Source organism: Ornithodoros turicata, chromosome 1, assembly GCF_037126465.1.
Source record: "Ornithodoros turicata isolate Travis chromosome 1, ASM3712646v1, whole genome shotgun sequence".
NCBI lineage: Eukaryota > Metazoa > Arthropoda > Arachnida > Ixodida > Argasidae > Ornithodoros > Ornithodoros turicata.
Genome location: NC_088201.1, coordinates 220,239,338 through 220,259,324, shown reverse-complemented (window position 1 = coordinate 220,259,324; position 19,987 = coordinate 220,239,338). Strand labels below are relative to the sequence as shown.

Sequence of the window (19,987 nt, the reverse complement as noted above, 5' to 3'; positions counted from 1 at the left end):
TGTTCCGAACTGTTGTTTCGGTTGCCATGAGCAGGTTCTATTTAACGCAGATTTCGTGTCGCCTTGGGCATTATTCATATGACCTATGTAACAGATGAAATCACACCGAACGTGGCTGAAGTTGAGTGATGGTCTATACAGTGTCGTGAATAACCCGAGTCACCCGAGTTTTGATGTTAGCGAATTTTACGGGAAATGAAAAGGTGCACGGTAGTACAGTTGTGAACTGGGCAAGTTGGATATTGTACTAGCCTTAAGTAACACAGACCGGTGGTCGGATGACACAGCCACGTTGTACTCCGGAAAATATGACAGTCGTTGGCAAATAACTTGATGTGCGCGTTGGGATTTGAACTAGCTGCAGGAATAATAAAAGTCCAATTACTCACCCTCGTAGCGCCCCCTATAAAATACGCAAGGAGTTTTGACATTGCCTCATCGAGACAATGTTATATATTTATATATTTATTTGCAAGGTATTTATATCTGCATGACGGATGGTCCTATGATATTAGTACTCTACTAGAATAGAAGCTAAGAAAAAGTGAAAAGTTTGTTTTCCATAGGTATGCCACTATCCAAGTGGCCAAAACAAATGTGTCAAAACAATGAACATGCATCAATGCGCACGATACAGCCAAGATACCGATTAGAATTGTATGAGAAAATAAAGAGAATAATCTTCGAACAGGACGCAGCTGCTTGCTGCATCTAGCAATTGGTAAAGGCAGTGTTCATATATGCCCTGATGTAGTGTATGTCCGCATAGCCCCGCGTGAAGTTGGTGTCCTTGCATGTGTTTCCTGAGTCCAGATGGTTGACGAGGAACAAGACGTAGCCACCTCTAAAGTTGTATAGCTTTTGGGCGTTGCATATCTGGAAAACATCGTAAAGTCAGAGGGTGACGAGGGGTTTTACAAAGGGCAAAAAAATTATATATAAGAAATTTACATCACATCACTGGCCCTTTTGTTTGCTCTGCACGACAAGTCAATGCGGAGGCGACACAGTTTTCGACTATAACGAACGAATATTTAACGAATATTCCGCGGTTAAGAGAACACGCATAACTGTGCGGACGCAACAACGACGTCGCATTTGACATTAGTTTATTTCACCCCCTCCCACCCCTAACGTGTTGGTCCACTCGCAGTGGCATACTTGGGGATGATGTCGGGATCACCGACAAGGTCTGTCTCCATGTCTAGAGAAAAAGTCTCCGTGAACTCGCTTTAAGAATGACTGTGGTGCCGTCGATAACTTTTGTTGGTGCAGTAAGGCCAATGGTATCTTCAACAAAGAGAACAGCCTTCGTATCACGGACTACAGCAGTGCAGTGATTTCGCTCAAGTACCAGAAAAACCCGGGCTCTGTACTACTCTACACACGGCACAAGAAAGAACAAATCAATTGGAGTACAGCACAATGTGTGCTTGTGTCCGTCCGTGCGTGTGCGTGTGTGTGTGTGTGTGTGTGTGTGTGTGTGTGTGTGTGTGTGTGTGTGTGAACAGACACCCTATCCTATCGCTTTCGTAGTACTCTGTACATGCACTAAAATGCATGTTTCGGGAAGTGTGTGTGTCAGGCCTGGCGTCATTTGAAGGAACATCGAAAAAGACTGTTACGAGCGACACACAAACCGCGGCCTGACCTGAAGCGCGGACAAAATATAATCAATGCAGACGAATTGAATGCCTGATTTAGGGCGAAGGAGGAACGGCGACACCGAGGTGTCGTCTCAAACTGTGTTCCAAACTGCATGGAGCAGAGCATGAGGGCAGAGCTACGGATCTGATGTTATGCACACGACACTCAGTCGATTACAACTCAGTGGGAAGAGGGCGCGAGATGGAAGAGTGAAGAGGTTCACAGTCTTGTGGCGTGGTCCCAAGGACACGCAGCGCCCTCCCCCGTGGTACCAAGGTATCGCATGCGATACGGTTGTCTCACATCAGCCCCCCGTGGTTTAAACCATCTCAAATCTTCAGGTGTTGCTAGGACACGTGCAGGATATGGTCCATGTTTAAATAGCACATCGGAACAAGATGTTCGTGGGCAATCAAGGTAATATAGGCTGCACAACTACCGACAGGCGATTTCGCCAACGAGCAGCACATTGAAGCTTCTAGTTTGTTCCCGTATTTCAGCCTCACAGCGCTTACTTTCAACAATGCTGACCAAGTGCTGCTGCCTCATATTTCAGAAACACAATTGTATTCGCGAAGACAAGCTTTAGTCGATGATGGGGTATTTAATGGCCGCTGGCAGTACTCTGCCTCATTGCTCGTGGCGATGTGTGGAATCAAAAACTGAGTGCGTTGGTGGGCTGGGTTTGGCCATAGACCAAGCAATTTTGATAGAGGGAGTGGGCGAGGTGTGCGATTTAACCGCGATCCGCATCCGCTTCGCGTCCACGAGCGAAAGTTGTTCAACGTTCTGATGAACAAAATGATCAAGAGGCGCGCTGCGAAGCCATGGAGTTTCCCGATTTGCCCGAAGGACCTGGAGTTTCGGAGAAGATGGGGAGGTTGCCCTCGTCACGTCGCCGGGGGACAGGTTGATAACCCCTGGCGCGATAAGCGTTCGCGCGAAAAATACAAGAAACATGTGTTCATCTCAAGTTAAAGCAGTCGGCTAGGGGCACATGGCGCGACATTTTTTTTCTCTTCTTTTTGGGCGGGACTTTGAAGCATTTCGGTGGCTGCTACGCGAGTGCCGTAAAATCGCGGACTTTGTACTACATTCATACATAATAATACATACATAATACGCGGACGTAATACGCCGTTTCAGCTACAAATCCTGGTTAAATATACATTGCTTGTTGTTAGTGCGCACGCTTTAATTGGCGCAAAGTTATGCGAACATTTAATTATTCTTCTGAATACAGTTTACCCCTCATGTCTAAGCTATATACGAGCGCACCTATCTGTTGTGTATTTTTGTTAAAATTGCATCCAAGTTTATGAAATCCGGTAAAACCAGTGTCAAATGTAATTGTCACTGCCCTTTTACCGCTGCTAAACTCACATGACGATATTTGTACGATGAAGTGAGAAAGTACCACATAATTACTAGAAAAATCACAAAATTCTGAAACGATTCTGAAAATTCTGAAAACACCTTGGAAACGACCGCAGTTTAAATGGGCTTATTTTTCATTCTGCGCTCTTTAACGTTTTGCCGTTTGTGTTTAAAAGCACACTGAAACAAAACAATTACGATCAGATCAAGACTGTCCTTCGTACAAACGCTACACAAAGAATTCGCTAAAGGCGTCCCGACACGTCATCCCAGGTTATTCCAGATAAACGTACAACAGGCTTGTTTGGACCGATATGGCCCTACACTGGGTCTTCCTTGGAGAAGAGCAGAATCGAAACTGATACTGATACAAGGCGTGCTGTGATGTATCAGTCACAGCACGCCTTGCTGCCACATAATAACTAGGGCCTGACTTTTACGGGTTTTATTTTTGGCCAAATTCGGGGGGTAAATATCGGGTGATATTTTTTATTTGAAAATTCGGGTGTATTCGGGTTAATCCCGTTACGGCATATTCTGTCGTCAGGAATTCGGGTGTATTCGGGTGATTTTTTTTGTTTAATAAAAATTCGTCTTAACATGGAACTAATGTTTAGCAATGTTATCAAACTTTATTTTAATGCACGCTTATGAGTGTGCCACGCGACCCGGATGTTTTCGGGTAGGTTCGGGTTAAACCCGAATTTTACAGATTTTGTTCGGGGGTAAATATCGGGCGGATACGGGTTTAACCCTAAAAAGTCAGGCCCTAATAATAACGCACATCTATGTCCAACACGTCTTGACATCATCAACATATATCAATAATGTGTGAATTACCTTCATCCTGTACGTGACGTTGGTGTCGAACATGTAGATTTCAGTTCGGGACAGAAATTTTTTAGCAACATAATTAGTCATGCTGCGCTTCTCAAGTCCGAATTTTCGCGTGCAGTCCTGAAAGAAGATTATTATAGTAAGTCCTGTACTTGATATATTGAGACATTGAAAAATTTGTATTTGAAGTTTATGGAATGCGTGAGCTGTGAATTTTTTTCATGGTTTGATGCGCCGCACCTTAGCAGTGAGCGGAAGCTTATATCCTACCTCGTTGGTGGACGAATGCGCTAGCAGCAAGCGGTGCTTTCGGTAATGCATGATTGCTCCAAGTGCCACACTGGTGGAATTTACGCTTTTGTAATCATACACCGCGCGAAATACATCAGTGTTGGAGTGTCAAGACCGGCGAAATAATACCCAAGAGGCAATTCTCCCGCGTAGATTGGTTGATAAAAACTACCAAACGGGCTCCTAAGGCAATCGGTTCGAAGGCAATCGGTTCGGGAAGTCATTTATACAGACCTCCACCGAAGGCCTCCAAGATAATTCGCGACACCTCCCGAATTTTTGTTTCTTTATCACCTCCTTCAGGGGATAATGAACATCCAGCAACTTATACAGCATCAGCTGTTAAAGCGGCACTAAGGTGATGGCCTTACGTCGTCTACAACACTGCAGAATGAAAGCGATGTTTTCACTCTAGAAGGAATATGTGAAGGACACGTGTGACTTGTAATGTGCGTAATCCCAAAGCTTTTACTGTTTAAGAAAAGCAGATCAAAGAGCGAAATCAGCGCAACTCTCCCCTTCATCTAAAAGCTAACCTCCACAGAGCAAATGCACAGCGAAAACGTCAACTGCGGATGGACAAGGCGCCAGACAATCAAAGCGCTCTTCCTCCAGAGAATGTGCTCGAGTTACGCTGCCATGTGGTCTGTGCGTGGTAGTACCGGCCTCTGTGGCACAATCGGTAGAGTGTTCGCCTCCTGATCGCCAGATTCCTGGTTCGATCCTAGCCGTGGATGCCAGCTACTTGGTGGCAGGGTACAAGTTGAGCGTGCAGGGGCAGTCTTCCACGAGAGCGTAAATTACGGGGTCTTGTGTGCTGAGCTCTCATCGCACGTGAAAGTATTAATCCACAGGCCAACAGGTGTGCCATCGCTCATGATCTCAGTTGTATCGCGATATAATTATATTATTTATTTGATATTATGATTATTATTTCGCCGTTGCCGTCCGATCTCGTGACTCGTCTTGCTATGGGGTGTTGTCTTCTGCTCTGTCTCGCTTACTGCATCCCTAGAACTCGAAAAAAGGAAACCGAATAAAATGTGAAATATGACTGCGAAAAGAAAGGAAGACTGAAGAAGGGACGTGGCGTTCCTCACGAGAGGCCGATGCAGTTGTGGTTCTTGGAGCGAGTGTGTGTCCTAGGGCATGTCATCCTAATATTTTGTTCTCTCGACATACTCCTATTTCTTCTCGAGTCCTTTTAAGTAATCATTACTCTATCCACCAACAGACATCGTATGATGATCCGTTTCGACCATTGTATTATAGGAACCGTTAAACAGTTGACGAGGATAATTATGTTACGTCTGCGTAGACGTCTCTTCAATTTTCGTAGGAACTCCCATGTATGTGGTTCTGGATCAACTATACTGGCCATGATCCTCCGAGATGGGGGTGATCGCCGGATGCGTCAAGATATCATGATTGGTAAACAGCATGAATCAGCTCACATCGGTAGGCTAGGTTCGCAGAAAAAGAACAAAAAATCAACCTGCTTTTTGCCCACTGGTATACGCGTACAACATACAATAGCATTCTGCAAGTCGAAGCGCTTTCATTCATGTGTGTGCAGCCAAGCTCCAAAAGTTGCCATAGGCATCGTGCAGACACAGGGTTTTTGCTTGCCAACACGACCACTTCAGTGCACCCTTTAGTGCCAGTTAAAATCGGGTCGAATGCAGTGGCTGCAGGATTTCACGTTCGCCGCTACGATCCTAATTTTCAGTCATCCCATTTGGATCCGAATGGCGGCACATCTGCCAACTCTACACGTGCGCGAATGCTCCAGAGAAGCATCCCTCCGTAGTACCGTGGGATATGAACGATATCACGTGGGACGCGCAGTGCAATCAATGAGTGACGAGCCACATTAGGGCAAACCGAGAGGGCAAACCGAGAGGGCAAACCGAGAGGGCAAACCGAGAGGGCAAACAGCGTCTGCTTGGATGATGGCAGCCAAGATCTTGCGGCATTTTTTTTTGTTGTTGTGGTATCCTATCATATTTTCCAAGGGGCTTCCTACAGAGTCTCCATAAGATGTTCTCCCGAAGTCGGTCCAAGGCGCACAACATACACGCTGTCCTCCATTCCGTCAATCATTCTCCCTTCAGCATTTGTCCACGTCTGTGTGGCGCGGATAACAGCAAAGCTTCCCCGGCGAAACACACAAACAGGAGAAACACACATGAGGCAGTTTGAGTCCAATCAATGATCCGCATCATGATATTCAGCTACTTAAGGCAATCGGGACCTTGGGTTATGTTTCCGAACCGTTATCAAAAGGATCCTCCAATCTGCTGTGTTTCCCAGTTTCCCGATGCGGCGAGATAACAAATAAAGTAGAGCTGCGAATTAGCACAGGCCGTGGGTGCCCATCTTTGTGACTCCCCGGTTACCCCGGGAAGCAGCATTAGGTGTCTCAGTCCGACTTCAGGGGGAACAGTTCCATCATCCCTCAATAAAGTGTCGGAAATCCCAGATCGAACCTCAGAGGACACAATCAGTACTAAGATTATAACAGACTCCCCCTCCTGAGCGCCAACTTTGCTAGCTGTGCTTTTCACACTACTCATTTTGTAGCGGTGACGCAGCTGTTTCTATCAATTACTTTTCGAAGCAACGCGATACACTCGACGACGAACAGGGACAGCGTTGAAGACGGTGGACTAGCTGACTTGCGTACTGTCCCCCGTCCTCGTTCGTTCATTAGTCGTCAACAATTAATAGTTGCGCTAGTTTTGCACGGAAGCGCTACACAAGGTAAGGTAGTTTTGCAAGCTCCTCGCCAACGTGCAGTTTAGCGGGCTCCGCGAGTCCCCTTTATGTTTGTTGTGAACCAGTCTCAAGGTGTTGCTTACCCAGTTAAACCAAAGGTTCAGTGTATTGATTTGGCATTTCTGGCATTGCTGATTGCTGACCAGATCCATATTGTCATTGGCCAAGCCCCTGGGTATACCCCTGTAGGTGATCATGTAGCGGGCGCAGGTGAAGGAAAGCAATATTGGCAGGTCGGAGGGAAGCTGGACGGTCTTGATGAGCTCCAACGACTGGACCTGCATGATAACGAACAAGTTTGAAAGAACCGCAGGGCAAGTCTTTGCTTTTCTGTGTCAAATGCCTACTGTGACAAATTGGTTTCGAATCTTGAGATATGCGGTGTAATACCTTGCGCCATGCGCCTCCCGACGGCGTAGCTGCTCAAAGCTTATCCACCCTCTCCAAGCAGGGTCACTTGTCATGAATTCTTACTGGACACTTACATACTGGTGGACATTTACAAGCAGAAAAATCCTCGGAATTAAGCTTAGTTTGGTTTCCTTAAGTAGATTACGTAGTAGCAGCAGCAGGGTGTCAGCAGAGCTATGCGTAGGTACACCAAGGGACCACAATTAAGCATATTTCTTGAAATATCGTTGCGCCGTCTGCAGAAATTGCTCTCGCAACTGTACTTGAAACAATCCCTTTAACTCCCCCATGATGGTCTCGGTATAACCCATTCGAATGCACGGAAGCCGAATTTTTCGTTAAAAGTATAATTTCTTCTAATTTCCGCCGTGTTTGTTTGGGTTTAACAACCCACTGGCTGCTGTCGTGGTCTGCTACAAGAATTTCATCCGTCGATAGGAAACCAGTTATTTTTGCAAGTACGACGCAGCGAACACAGTGAAGTACAACAACTAAAACACCAGGAAATGCTCCTGCACCCACGTAGTAATTCGCAACAGACCTAAGGCAATGCTCTCGTGAAGTCGGCATATCACACGCGGAGCAAAAGAACGGATGGTTACGTTGTTGTAGAGTATTTGCTGCAACGCGTAAAGACTGATACAAAAGGGAGGCCGCATAACGACATTTAGATATTTTAATTGGTCGCAGGGTAAAGGATTACGGGAAGAAAAGAAATACGCTAACTAGCACGGTTTGCAGTCGTTAGCAAAGTGATGTCCAGGTATGTATGTCAACTGTTTTACAATGGCGCAGAGAACACAAGTTAGAGCGTAACACTACAGCATAGAGGTTCTTCCTTACGAACGATGGCTGACCGATGACATTGGCTAGGTGTGTCCACAGTGATGGTGCGTTAAGCCGACAGCTTGGAACACCTACGATTTCTTCTCTCTGAGATGTTCGGACGAGTAGCGCATCTGGAGATAGTTCCCTGGAAGAGAAAGCGGGTCCGTGCATTTATCCGATATTCTTACACTGTTGCAGCCTGACACTGAGACACCCGAAAATTACAAAAACTTTGAAGCGCGGGAAACGTGCACTGATACGCTAGCACTGCTGTCGTTCATCATAGTGCGAATTCCAACATTTCAGGCGTTTCGTTTCGCGGGGACGACGATGGAACGATGGACGCCAATTGGTGGAACATGTCGTGGACATGGACACCAAAAACATGGACAACAACTTTATTTTGTGGTCATGAACGGGGAGTTTCATCGCCAGCGGCGATACTCTATCCTATTGCTGGTGGTGATATGAGGAATGAAATAATGAGCCCCTTCACAATAACGATCGAAGTCATATGGTGTCCAAAAAGGTAAAAAGAGTTTTGAGGGCACAGCGTTCGTTGACTAAATTTAGACAGGGACAAGCAATTGTGTGTGTGAGAGAGAGAGACAGTGTTAGTCCAGCTGACCCATGGAGTGCTGTTCTATAAGGTTGGTAGTGTAAAATGACAAAAGGAGGAAAACAAGGACACAAGCTGGAAGCCAGGGTTGCAGTGTGTGGCAGACTGCTATTGGGAGAGATTCGTGTGACTCGCCCGTGAGGTAATAATGAACGCAGTTGTTTCGCTAGTGTAGTGTCTAGTCTTGCGATTGGCCGGACGGGCTTCCCGGTGTGAGCGAGAACAAAGATTTCCACAATTGGCGCTCAACGCGGGGACCGAGCCCACGACCTCGAGATTTAGAGTATCGTTCTTCTACCGAGTGAGATATTCGGGTCTCTTCGGGGAGCCAACCCCGAGCAGCTGCGGCCGCCCATTTGCTCCCTCGGGACCCCCAAAGACACCCCTCAAGATCCTGTAACCCCCTCCAAATGGTCTGCCAAAAAGGCCAAACAAGCCAGAAAAGCTGCAAATATGGATGGCCCACACCTCATGTGGAACACCGATATCCCCGGAGACAAAAAGCTTGGGAATATATCCGCTTTCGTGGACTGGCTCTGGAGTCTCAACACCAAGTCGACCCTCCGCGACACCTTTCTCAAGAGGATCAGAGACTGTTGTGGCTATCTTGGTCTCGAAAGTGAACCGGTGTACCCATCGTCGCGCATCTCTCCATAAAAACAGTAACAAACAAGAACAGTACAGTAACTCCAAGAAACAAAAACAGTAGCTGCACTAGGTCCGAGAGCAGCCAATTCTGATGTGGACACGGCCCTGGCAGTCTTACGACGCAGGCTTAGGACGGTGGGAACTTGGTGGAAGAGCACAAGTCTCTCAGACACGCTGTCTTCTGCGAGGGACGTTAAATGTGGTGCGGCGTGTGTCGGGTTTTCGGCGCACTATCAACCTGGCAAAATTAATCGACATACCCGACCACTGTGGCGTCGCTGCCAGTCACAGTAGTCTCGCGAATGAAGGCCTCGGATTTTTGAAATTATGAGGGAAAAAAGGCATTTTCGGATGTCTCTCACAGAAAGCGGATATGGCTGCTGCAGTAATGCAAGCGGTGAAACGCCGACAAACACAGCGCACAGTGCAGTGAAGCTGAGCCCCTATTTTCTGTCGGGATTAAGCGCGACATTTTTCATTTCTCCACAGAGCTGACGATGGCCACATTTGCAAGTAGGGTACGGGATTGATATCCCTTAGCATGGAATTTATAGTCTCTGCTATTCCTACCTAGCAATGGGCCGCACATTCTACAAACTCAATTATCGGATATGCCTCCGTGTCTCAAGGCCTCAACCTCACCCTACGAGGTCGCATTGACAAAGTTTACGCAAAGGATTGCGTACGCATGTGAGTGACCTAAAGTGCATCACGGTGGTAGCCATCGCTGCATTATCACAACGTGAACTGCCTGACTCTCAAGCTCTGCTTGATAAACGGTTACCTCGTGTTCGTCGTGCAAGATTGTAGGGCAAGTGATTGGGGCTGTTGTCTTCCGAGTAAGGTTGACAGATAAGCGTGTGATAAGCGACTGCGTGTGCGCTCACTTCGAAGCCCATCATTAACTATGATCTCTATAGAACTGGTTAATGTAACAGATGACATTTTACTTACCTAGCATACCGTAGCAGCTGCGATCTCATTTCGTCATTGATGGTATCCGCTGCGTCGTAGACGGCAGGTATCACACCGATAATATGTAAACCTCTCGTCTGCATCTGGGTTTGTTGGTCGCGCAAACCCTGTGGAAGGCAGAGAAGGCATATTTCTTCAGAGCCATGTCGTTGATCGAAAACCCAGCCCCGGACCGGCAGACAGATGTCATGGGATATGGAAATACTCCGAGGCACATTTAACATATGTTACTATTTGCCATAGGACCTGTTTTGAAGAACAGTAAAGTTCAGCTTAAGCAGATAACGGTCGTAACCTGATATCGGTGCCATCCGCGCCATCTGTTGATCTATTTGTGCATCCACGTCTGTTTCGTCCTCTCTCTATATCTCTGCTGTGTTTGAACCCTCCCATCCAGGCGATTTACATAAATCAAGTCGGGGGCCCTATCCTCGTCAAAACTAATCGACCTCGATTACTTTACGTCACAAGCTGTAGGACGGGGCTGCCACGAAATACTCCGTCCTTAGATCCCGACCGTTGAACTGAAATTTATACCTAGTTTTCCTCCTTAGTCTCTCGGCGGTAGTCTCGGACGGTGACCCTACGTCATTTTGCTATAACAATGACGTAAAAGATTAGCTTCAATGCTGAAATGTAGCCAAATATGGTCGATTACCTTGAGCGGCGACGGGTTTCGTGATGCATGTGCATTTCCATTTATTGTGTTGTATAAAGTCTGTATGTGCTCGTCACAACCAAAAATTCATATCTTTAATAATGAATGAAAAGCACCGCTGCACAAAGCACTTCACCGCGTAACACAGTTCCTCCGTGCGGATCGCCGCCTCGGATGCATGAGAGTGGCGCGTCTTTCGAAGCGTCGTCAAGGCACCGTACAAGTAACCAAAGTTCAGTTTGTTGAGTGAAACTTATTTGCTATACCATTACCACCCCCACAGCTCACGAGCAAAATAAGCATAAATGTCACTTATCATTTAGCATATCGAGCACACGAACACAGAAAAATATATAAAAAAATTCATAAATAATGCATAAGATTTAAAGCATGAACCGACTTCTCATTAACGCGTTTACGTCTCGTGCCACACTGTCCGTTCGACCCTTTGCATGATCCTTTGCGGTTTTATCGCTTTGTTGCCTGCCATCAGCGCAATCTTACGGGCACATACCGCATTATAAATGCTAAGTGTACAGTCACGGTGTCACACAAACATTGCCGTCTTGCACACGTGTACGTCATGAAAAATGACAAAACAGCAAAAAAGGAAATTACGAGCGTGCTTTTCCGAGGATTTTCCACGAAATTCAGTTTTACGCCCGTGGAGTTTTCAGTTTCCAACACCAAAGAACCCAAGCAACAAGGCACAATTATCAGGAGGAAACAGTGATAAGGCGGGTCGCTTTCCAAGATAACACGGTGGGCCATTGGTTGATAAAAGGTGTCAACCACTTTTAATATTCACGCCTTTTTGGATTGTGCACCAATGAGAGAGAAGAGATTTAAAATAATCGAGGTCGATTACTTTGACCAGGATAAGGCCTATTGTCTGGTTCTTATGTTCCGCGGTACACAAAGTGTACGCAGTGTACGCCTTAGTCTACGGGGCTACCGGTAGCGGATTACTAACACTCGCACGTATTTAACGCCACTGTTCTGTTCTCAGCAGATCGATTTGTCGTAACTTAACGTCATTAACCCTAACCCAGTCACGCACTACATAATCTGATACATGAGCCGATGATTTTGGCAATGTTTTACATAAATTAAACTAAACGTGGGCCTAATACCCATCCCCGTGGGAAAACACATGGGCTGCACTTGATGGTAGTTCATTAATTACAACAGTCTTTTTCCCGTTACTCGGACAATCTTTCATCCAGGCGAGGTCCAATAACTCAGCTTACGAAGATAATTCGTTCAAAAAACAAATTATGGTTTACTGGGTCCAACGCTTTTCTGGGGGTTGAGCAACTCTTCTGGTTCTTTCATGAACACTGTAGCACGGGACACTTGGAGGCAAGCACTCCTACAGATTTGGGCTTATGGTGGTCATACACAATGCGACTTAAATGAACGACAATGCATGATACATATGGTGAGTATAGTACAAATGGACTAAAAAGTAAGTGAATTTAATTGTTTACCGAGTACAATGAGGCAGACAATATTCACGAAAGTCCACGTTAGTATCTATATGCACGCTAATGACACCGCACAATGAGACCTCAACTAGGCACAGGGAAGTCATAATCATCCATATGACACGTCTTGCTTCAAACCAACGGGTCGCATCCACTTCCAGTCACCTCGTCTCTAGAGTGCAATTTTAATCTTCATGGGCCTCTGTGCACAGTATCGAAAAATTGCAGCGAAATAGCGGTGTAGCCTCAAGCCACATGTATTACCAAATTTCCCCTCTGCAAAACAACAACACGTCGCTCCCTACGAACCAACAAGGGAGAAAGCATCGGTAAAGGAACATCACGGCTGTGCGGGCCTATCATAGTCTTACGTCGCATTTATCCTGTGAGTGTGTCGCCTTCTCACTGATCTGCTAAGGGAGAAAGAGGGCGTCAAGTAGACTGTAGGCAACTACGGAATATAGAAGTATAGGTTTCACAGATGGGTTTCCTGCCGTCCCTTTAAGTGGATTCCTCCACTAGGATCCATCCATCGTGGACCTCCTACAGGATATAGCCTAACTACCCGATTGGGCGATCTGGATTGGGTCCCGCTTCACAGTGACGTTACATGTTGGAAGAAAGCTCATCATGTACTTGCCTTGAAGAAACTAATGATGTCGTCTATTTGTGCGTCGTTGTTAGAAGTGAAAAGTTTGATGTTGAGCTGCGCAAAATGGGGCAAATTGTTTCTCCCGAACCACGCCAGATTATCCCTTCCATTCGTCGTCTGTAAGTCTTGAAGTGACTTGCTAGGTACCCTGGGAAAGAGAAAATCATCATGAAGACACTACACTAAGGAGACCTCAGCTGCTACATAACGGCACTGAATAACATTATACACAAACATCTCGTCATAGTACATGTATGACGAACGTATGTACCAAACATCCCCTAAACATATATCATCATACAGTGCTGGTCACTCTGCTTATACACCAGTCAAAATGTTTTAAAACACGTATGTATAACCAGTGTGACCGTGTGGACTGTTTGACAACATGTTGTGATACACACGACGATGCATTGGGGCACTACCGAAAAACGGTGATGGATAAGTTGGATAAACGGGCCTATTCGCCGCGACAGTGTTCGTTCGCACGAACCAGTGTCAAGAGATTGTAATGCGCCTGAGTTATTTTGCACGAGTCAGTTATAAGTCCGTGTCAGCAACATTGTGTTGCACGTGTGTTTAAAATGGCGAGCGCATTGTCTGCGCACATGGAGCATGAGACAATCGAAAATCAGCAAGTGCAGCCCCGTCTTCGTAGTCATCGTACATCTTGAAGAGCGATGTCGGCACACGGAAAGTATATTAACTCTTCGGTTGGTTACTGTGAAACTGTCGTTTGCCATGCATTAGGGTTTAAGCCACTCCCACTGTTCCTCCAGTTCAGTTGAATAACCAGTGTGACAGATGTTTGAATAACACATGTTCGAGACGATGTATAATCATACAAGCGTTTGGACCAAACTAGTTGTCACACAAGATATGCATAAACATGTATAACCAGCATGACCGAGCATTATACATATGTTATACATGATTGGAATACGTACGTGTACAACCAGAGTGACTCCGGCCTTATGATTGCCCGTCGGCTCATTAACCCTTCCACAGGGAAATGTGATCAACTGGTTCCAGTTGGCCCAACTGGTTTCTAACCAGTCCCAGTCTCAACTGGGATTGGGTGAACTGTGTTATCAAACAGGGACTAGTTGCCCAAGTGATTCCACTGGAGGTGGTCCCTGTTCGATAACACCGTTCAACTGGTACCAGTTAAAAAAAATGCAAATTTGTAACGTTTACTGTAGTTATTGTACATTAATCTTAGTTATTGTGATGTTAATGCAAAGTATAGGGGAGCTATGCTCTCGTCAAGCATTTCCGGCTTTTTTACCATATTTACCCCTCCCCGTTTGGTGTTAAAAATTGCTAAAAATAAATTGCATTTTTGTGTTTCTGTAGCTTGGATCTGCCTTTTTTGGGAACAGCGATCCTGTAAAGGGGCACCAGTTACACACCAGTTGAACTCGTGCCAGCTACGCTGTTATCGAACAGGCCAACAGGAACTTCAGCAGGCCGAAGCTCGTCACTCAGGTTTGTAATCAGTCCCTGTTTGAACTGAGATTGGACAACAGTTCACCCAGTCCCAGTTCTGGGTGGGATCAGTTACAAAATCAGTTGGCCCAACTGGTTGCTAACCGGTCACAGGATCAACTAGGACCGGTTGCAAACCTCATTGTAGAGTTGGGAACGGTTGAAGTGGTTCCACATCAACTGGTTCGCGTTAGGTAACACAGTTCTCCTCGTACCAGTTCGAAAAATTTCTCTGGGTACAGCTAAAAAAACCAAATCGGTTACAAAATCAGTTGGCCCAATTGGTTTCTTTAGCTGTACCCAGAGAAATTTTTCGAACTGGTACGAGGAGAACTGTGTTACCGAACACGAACCAGTTGATGTGGAACCACTTAAACCGGTCACAACTCTACAATGAGGATTGCAACCTGTCCTAGTTGAGCCTGGGACCAGTTCGAAAAATTTCTCTGGGTACAGCTAAAGAAATCTACGTTATCGATTGTCAACCTTGATGGGAAGGAACCATGGCTTCGCATTGCAGGACGACTAATATCGAGAGCAGGCTGCAGTCGGGGGATGGGACTCTAACGTATTCTACCTTTTTCTTTGTCGTTTTGTTCCTTGACCCAACATTAATCCTCGGTAGTCCTACGCGTCCTTTCTAGTATCCTTCCACAGAGACGTTTTCTGCGCACATTATATGTCTGCACGAACTACTGGAGTCCGTCACTTGGTTGGAAGCCAAGCGATCTAGGGTATCATGGGAAGCAGACAGTACCCATTGATTCACAGTTTGGCCGGTTCGACATTAGCGTTTTGCAAAAATACTCATTCAGCGGACTGTATAGGTGTCCGGAGCTGTCCTGCCTACTTTGTCTTTACCAATGTCACATTCTGATTGCCGGGATTACTTACAGTATAGGCATGTCAATACCGCATTTCGTGCCACGGAAAGTTACTGCACTAGCGGTGGCGAATTTTTCGACTTCACTTTGCCTCCTTTTGAACGGAAACCTGTCACGGCATTCGAGCAACAGGACATCGCAGAGATTATCTGGCATTCCGTTGACATCGCTTGTGACGCACACCAACAGCCGTTCTGCTGAAATGAAATGGCACCAAATTATTTCCCTACACTGCCTGTACATCGATGCCCTCAGGTGCACCTAGCGTACTCCTATAGAGATAGTTCGGTCTCTAATGGAACTGTGAAAAACGTGCTGGAAAAGGGACAAAATCTCCGTCAATCGGTTTGCTGTATTGCTGTATGGACCTCGCTTAATTCGGTATCTTAAGTTGCGTTATCTACCATGTTTTCACTATTTTCCTGTAGCATCAGCAGTGCTTCCGAGATCCAAGGGAAGGGCATGTTACGGGTGGAGGCGGACGGCTCACGCGATGTTTCTTGACGTTTGTCAGTGCTGAGGAGAGGCTGGGGGTAGGAGGGGATGGGGCTAAATCCCTGGAGATCCCAGGACCTCTGTACGTCCCATCTTTTTTTCCGGCCGCATCCGTATCCACGGGAAAGCATAATTACATGGACCTCTTTGCTTTCAGTTGTACGTAACAAACCATACCGCTCGAGCTGCGGACACCAACCGGACTACAACTAGAGAGGACGTACAAGAGTGACAACTTACAATCATTTCAACCATTTTCACACGGGGCACGACCATGGCACAAATCCTCCAAAGAGCCAACGATATGCGAATCAGACAAGTGGTAGAACTGTCCAAATGAACAGGAATGCGCCATCGATCCTGCATAGGCGCTAACGAATGAACAGCGGAAGAGTTTCCGCGGTGGCGCAGCTGTATTTGTTCTATTGTGGAGTAAATAGTTGAAAGGTGTGACTCTTGTATGCCCTGCATTGTGTCGGCTGTAGGTATCTGCCGAGTTCGATATGAACAAACTTTGGAATGATCGCGGATGCACAGCGGTGTATCCCGCTGCTTCGGATAAGGGATATGTCTTGCATACAGCAGATATTGTCGTGCACTGGGTGTGCTATCGCTACAGCAGGGACAGTGATAACACTGACAATTTGTAAAAACTAAATAATACTCTTCTGCTTAGTCGCGTTATGATCACGTTGTCGCTATTCCTTCGATTTCGTCTACTCCGTCGTTCACATTGTAATTCATTAGGAAGCTGGAAGTGGACATTGCAAACAGTGACATCAGGATAACATACCTTGAAATATCTGGGTGTAATCGTTACAGCGTAAGATGGAACGCGCATATTCGATAGGCTTCTACAAAAGCTAGGAGAAAGCTGTTTTGCCTTAGAAGATTATTACGGTATTCCACATCTGAAGTACGATTGTTGGCATATAAATCCCTTGTATTGCCAGTGATTATGAATGCCAAAGTTGTGTGGGATCCATACACGTTAACGCACGAAAAGAATTAGAAAAAAATCCAATGGTATGTTTCGGCAGAAACGAATCCTCAACAAGACTGCGACATCTAGCGAATTTAGAGACTATCCAAGTGTTGTCCTTAAAATACAAGACTATTTTTTATCTAATTTTTACGCCGACATTTTAAGAGTAACTTAAACAATTATATTCAGCTTAAAGATCCGTTGACTTTGAGGTATCGTCGTACCTTATTTTTAAAGTGAATTCCTAGTCGGACTGATGCCTTTAAATACTCATTTCTGCCAGGAACAATTGATGACTGGAACAATCACTATGAAATTTGTAGCTCCCAGTCATATACAGCTTTTACGGAAAAGCTCATGTTCCATTTTTAGTTATCATCCTAGGATCCCAGACGACTTTGATATTATTTGCTTATCAATTATGGCCTTTTCTTTTCTTTTTCTTTGTTGCGATGTGTGAGTGTATTGCCTATGTTACTGTATTTACTCACTTCTGCAATGGCTCCAGAAGAGCCAGCAGTATCTCGAAATAAACGGATCGAGCTCAGTGAAGAATTCGGAAGGCGAAAGAGCCTGCTAGAAGCTCGCGATATTTTGAATGTTATCTCACACGAAATGCGAGTGGCCTTGCTTCCCTCTCGCAGCTCTCCCCGTAGAGTCCTTTCTTTCAGACTTTCAGAAAAGCACGCCGTCGCGTTTTATTATCAAGTCTCTTTCTGCGGAGTTGTGCGCAACGTCGCCCCACAGTCCCAGTTTGGCTCGGACTGCCACAAGCTGTATTATCTGACCCCCATGAACTATACATGTCATCATTCTCTAAAGTCCCGCAACGGCCAGTAATGACCGGCCGTATGCAGGGTTTTCAAATAACCTTCACCTGCGCTTATAATGCATTCCGTGAATGCTCCAGCAGGTCCATAAACATGAAAACGAATTACCTGTATGGGGCGACGCCGGAGTGGATGCTGTGCCAATTGGTGAACTAGTGGTCGATGTACTAGTACTACTGGTGGACGTACTTGTACTGGTGGTGGACGTACTTGTAGTGGTGGATGATGTAGTCGTACTAGTGGAGGACGTGCTGGAACTGGTGGTAGACGTAGTTGTACTGGAGGTGGATGTAGTGGTACTAGTGGTAGACGTAGTTGTACTGGAGGTGGATGTAGTGGTACTAGTGGAGGATGTAGTGGTACTAGTGGAGGATGTAGTGGTACTGGTGCTGGATGTAGTGGTACTGGTGCTGGATGTAGTGGTACTGGTGGTCGATGTAGTGGTACTGGTGGTCGATGTAGTGGTACTGGTGGTCGATGTAGTAGTACTGGTGGTCGATGTAGTAGTACTGGTGGTGGATGTAGTGGTACTGGTGGTGGATGTAGTGGTACTGGTGGTGGATGTAGTGGTACTGGTGGTCGATGTAGTGGTACTGGTGGTCGATGTAGTGGTACTGGTGGTGGATGTAGTGGTACTGGTGGTGGATGTAGTGGTACTGGTGGTGGATGTACTGGTAGTAGTGGTGGATGTACTGGAACTAGTTGTGGGTGTACTGGAACTAGTAGTGTTCGGCACATTTGTTATCACAGGATTTGTAACGGCGGTAGTAGCTGGTAAGATGCTTGGCGTCTCAGTCGAATATGTTGGTTTCAACGTCGTCGGGATGCTCAGACCGCTAGTCGATAGAGCAGCTGGTATGGCAGTTGGAGGACTGAGTGTCAAAGATGCAGAGCTGGTGGTCGGAGTCGGGATCGCATTGGTCGTTTCTCTTTTCGGAGTCTGCGTCGATGATGCATGCCTAGTGCTAGGCTTCTGCCCGGGCGAGCCTCTGTCGGGTGCACCGTTTCCAGGTTTACTGTACACCGTACTAGTGCTGCCCATACTGGACTGCTGGCTCAACATCACTGATGGGAAACACGGATGTTAAAGGAAGAGGCAGATGTTCACAATTTGGGATACCATCTATGAAACTCTTCACCCCAGAATGATAATTTTGCGACATTTATTAAAGCGCACTTTCAATTGCAAAATCATACGTACGCGTAGCTATGAAGTTCGCAAGAATAACGTTCCGAAACGGCACCTAATATCTCCGTGTGACTTATCTTGCAATCTCTGCTATAAAAAATATGAAGAAACAGGATGGGCATTGTAGTCATTGGGGAAAGGATGGACCGGTGACATCTCGTCCTCTTTTTTCGTCCTCCATTTCTTCCTCGTTCCGAAACTTCTGAATAAAGCATTCGATTTTCGCAACTGCCCTAGCTACACTGCATACATGTCATATTGTTCCGTTTTTTTTAGTGTTCCAGTTTTATGCCCAAGGAGTTCAAGGGTACACAACAGCGGTACACTACAGTCGCGATTTGGGATCACGAAGGCGAATAAGTACATCCCCTTGCTTCGCCTGAGAGCTTGTAATTTGTATAAGGTTGGAAATGAAAAAGAAATTTCAGAAGGCTAGTATTTGAAAACCAGAACTTACCAAATGCCACAATGAAAGAAACGATAAATGCGACACAGAATGTGGCTGACAGCGTGCAGCACAACGAACTGTAACGAACAGAAAAAAATGTTGCCGCATTGCTCAATGCTACTGATACTCTTGCTTGCTACTACGCTTTCTTTTTGCGGTTGCCTACAACAATAATTTCATATTTAATTTAATGCAGCACGAAGACAAGCCCCTATCCAAGGGCATTTAAGGCGATGTACGGGAGAGTAGGGCGCCTTTTCTCTGTCTGGATTTTATTGGCGATGCTCAGGCGGAAAACAGTATAAAACGGAAAACACGCCGGATTTTATGTAAGGGAATAAACTTTGTTTCTCGTTGGTAGTTGCTGTGCTTGTGTTCTTCGGGGTTAAGCGGGTGGGATACAGAACCACCCCGGGTTTTTTGGGCCGCGGGTCCCACATATTTGAATGATCTCGGTTAG

General features: G+C 46.0%; 1 protein-coding gene across 5 annotated transcripts; it reads right to left on the bottom strand.

Moving 5' to 3' along the window:
- Positions 1 to 419: 419 nt before the first annotated feature.
- Positions 420 to 19,737, bottom strand: LOC135379058 (uncharacterized). Of its 5 annotated transcripts, none has more exons than XM_064612312.1 (9): positions 19,537 to 19,734; positions 17,999 to 18,955; positions 15,591 to 15,777; positions 13,197 to 13,356; positions 10,391 to 10,518; positions 8,185 to 8,314; positions 7,014 to 7,208; positions 3,865 to 3,981; positions 420 to 876 (listed from the first exon to the last, which is right to left on the bottom strand). In XM_064612312.1, exons 2-9 carry the CDS (start codon positions 18,951 to 18,953, stop codon positions 712 to 714), a joined length of 2,037 nt encoding a protein of 678 aa, XP_064468382.1. In that variant the 5' UTR covers positions 18,954 to 18,955; positions 19,537 to 19,734; the 3' UTR covers positions 420 to 711. The 5 variants fall into 5 exon arrangements, 3 of the variants coding, with proteins under 3 accessions (XP_064468382.1, XP_064468383.1, XP_064468384.1); XM_064612313.1 differs by having other exon boundaries at positions 15,591 to 15,774; XR_010418688.1 differs by having other exon boundaries at positions 789 to 876; positions 7,112 to 7,208; positions 8,199 to 8,314; positions 19,537 to 19,737.
- Positions 19,738 to 19,987: the final 250 nt, after the last annotated feature.

Excerpts from the sequence above, each read along its gene's own strand:
- LOC135379058 (XM_064612312.1), bottom strand. The coding sequence starts at position 18,953 with ATGTTGAGCCAGCAGTCCAGTATGGGCAGCACTAGTACGGTGTACAGT. Across the intron at positions 13,357-15,590 it reads GGTATTGACATGCCTATACT|GGTACCTAGCAAGTCACTTC; the intron begins GTAAGTAATCCC and ends TCTCTTTCCCAG. Across the intron at positions 3,982-7,013 it reads TGAACCTTTGGTTTAACTGG|GACTGCACGCGAAAATTCGG; the intron begins GTAAGCAACACC and ends ATCTTCTTTCAG.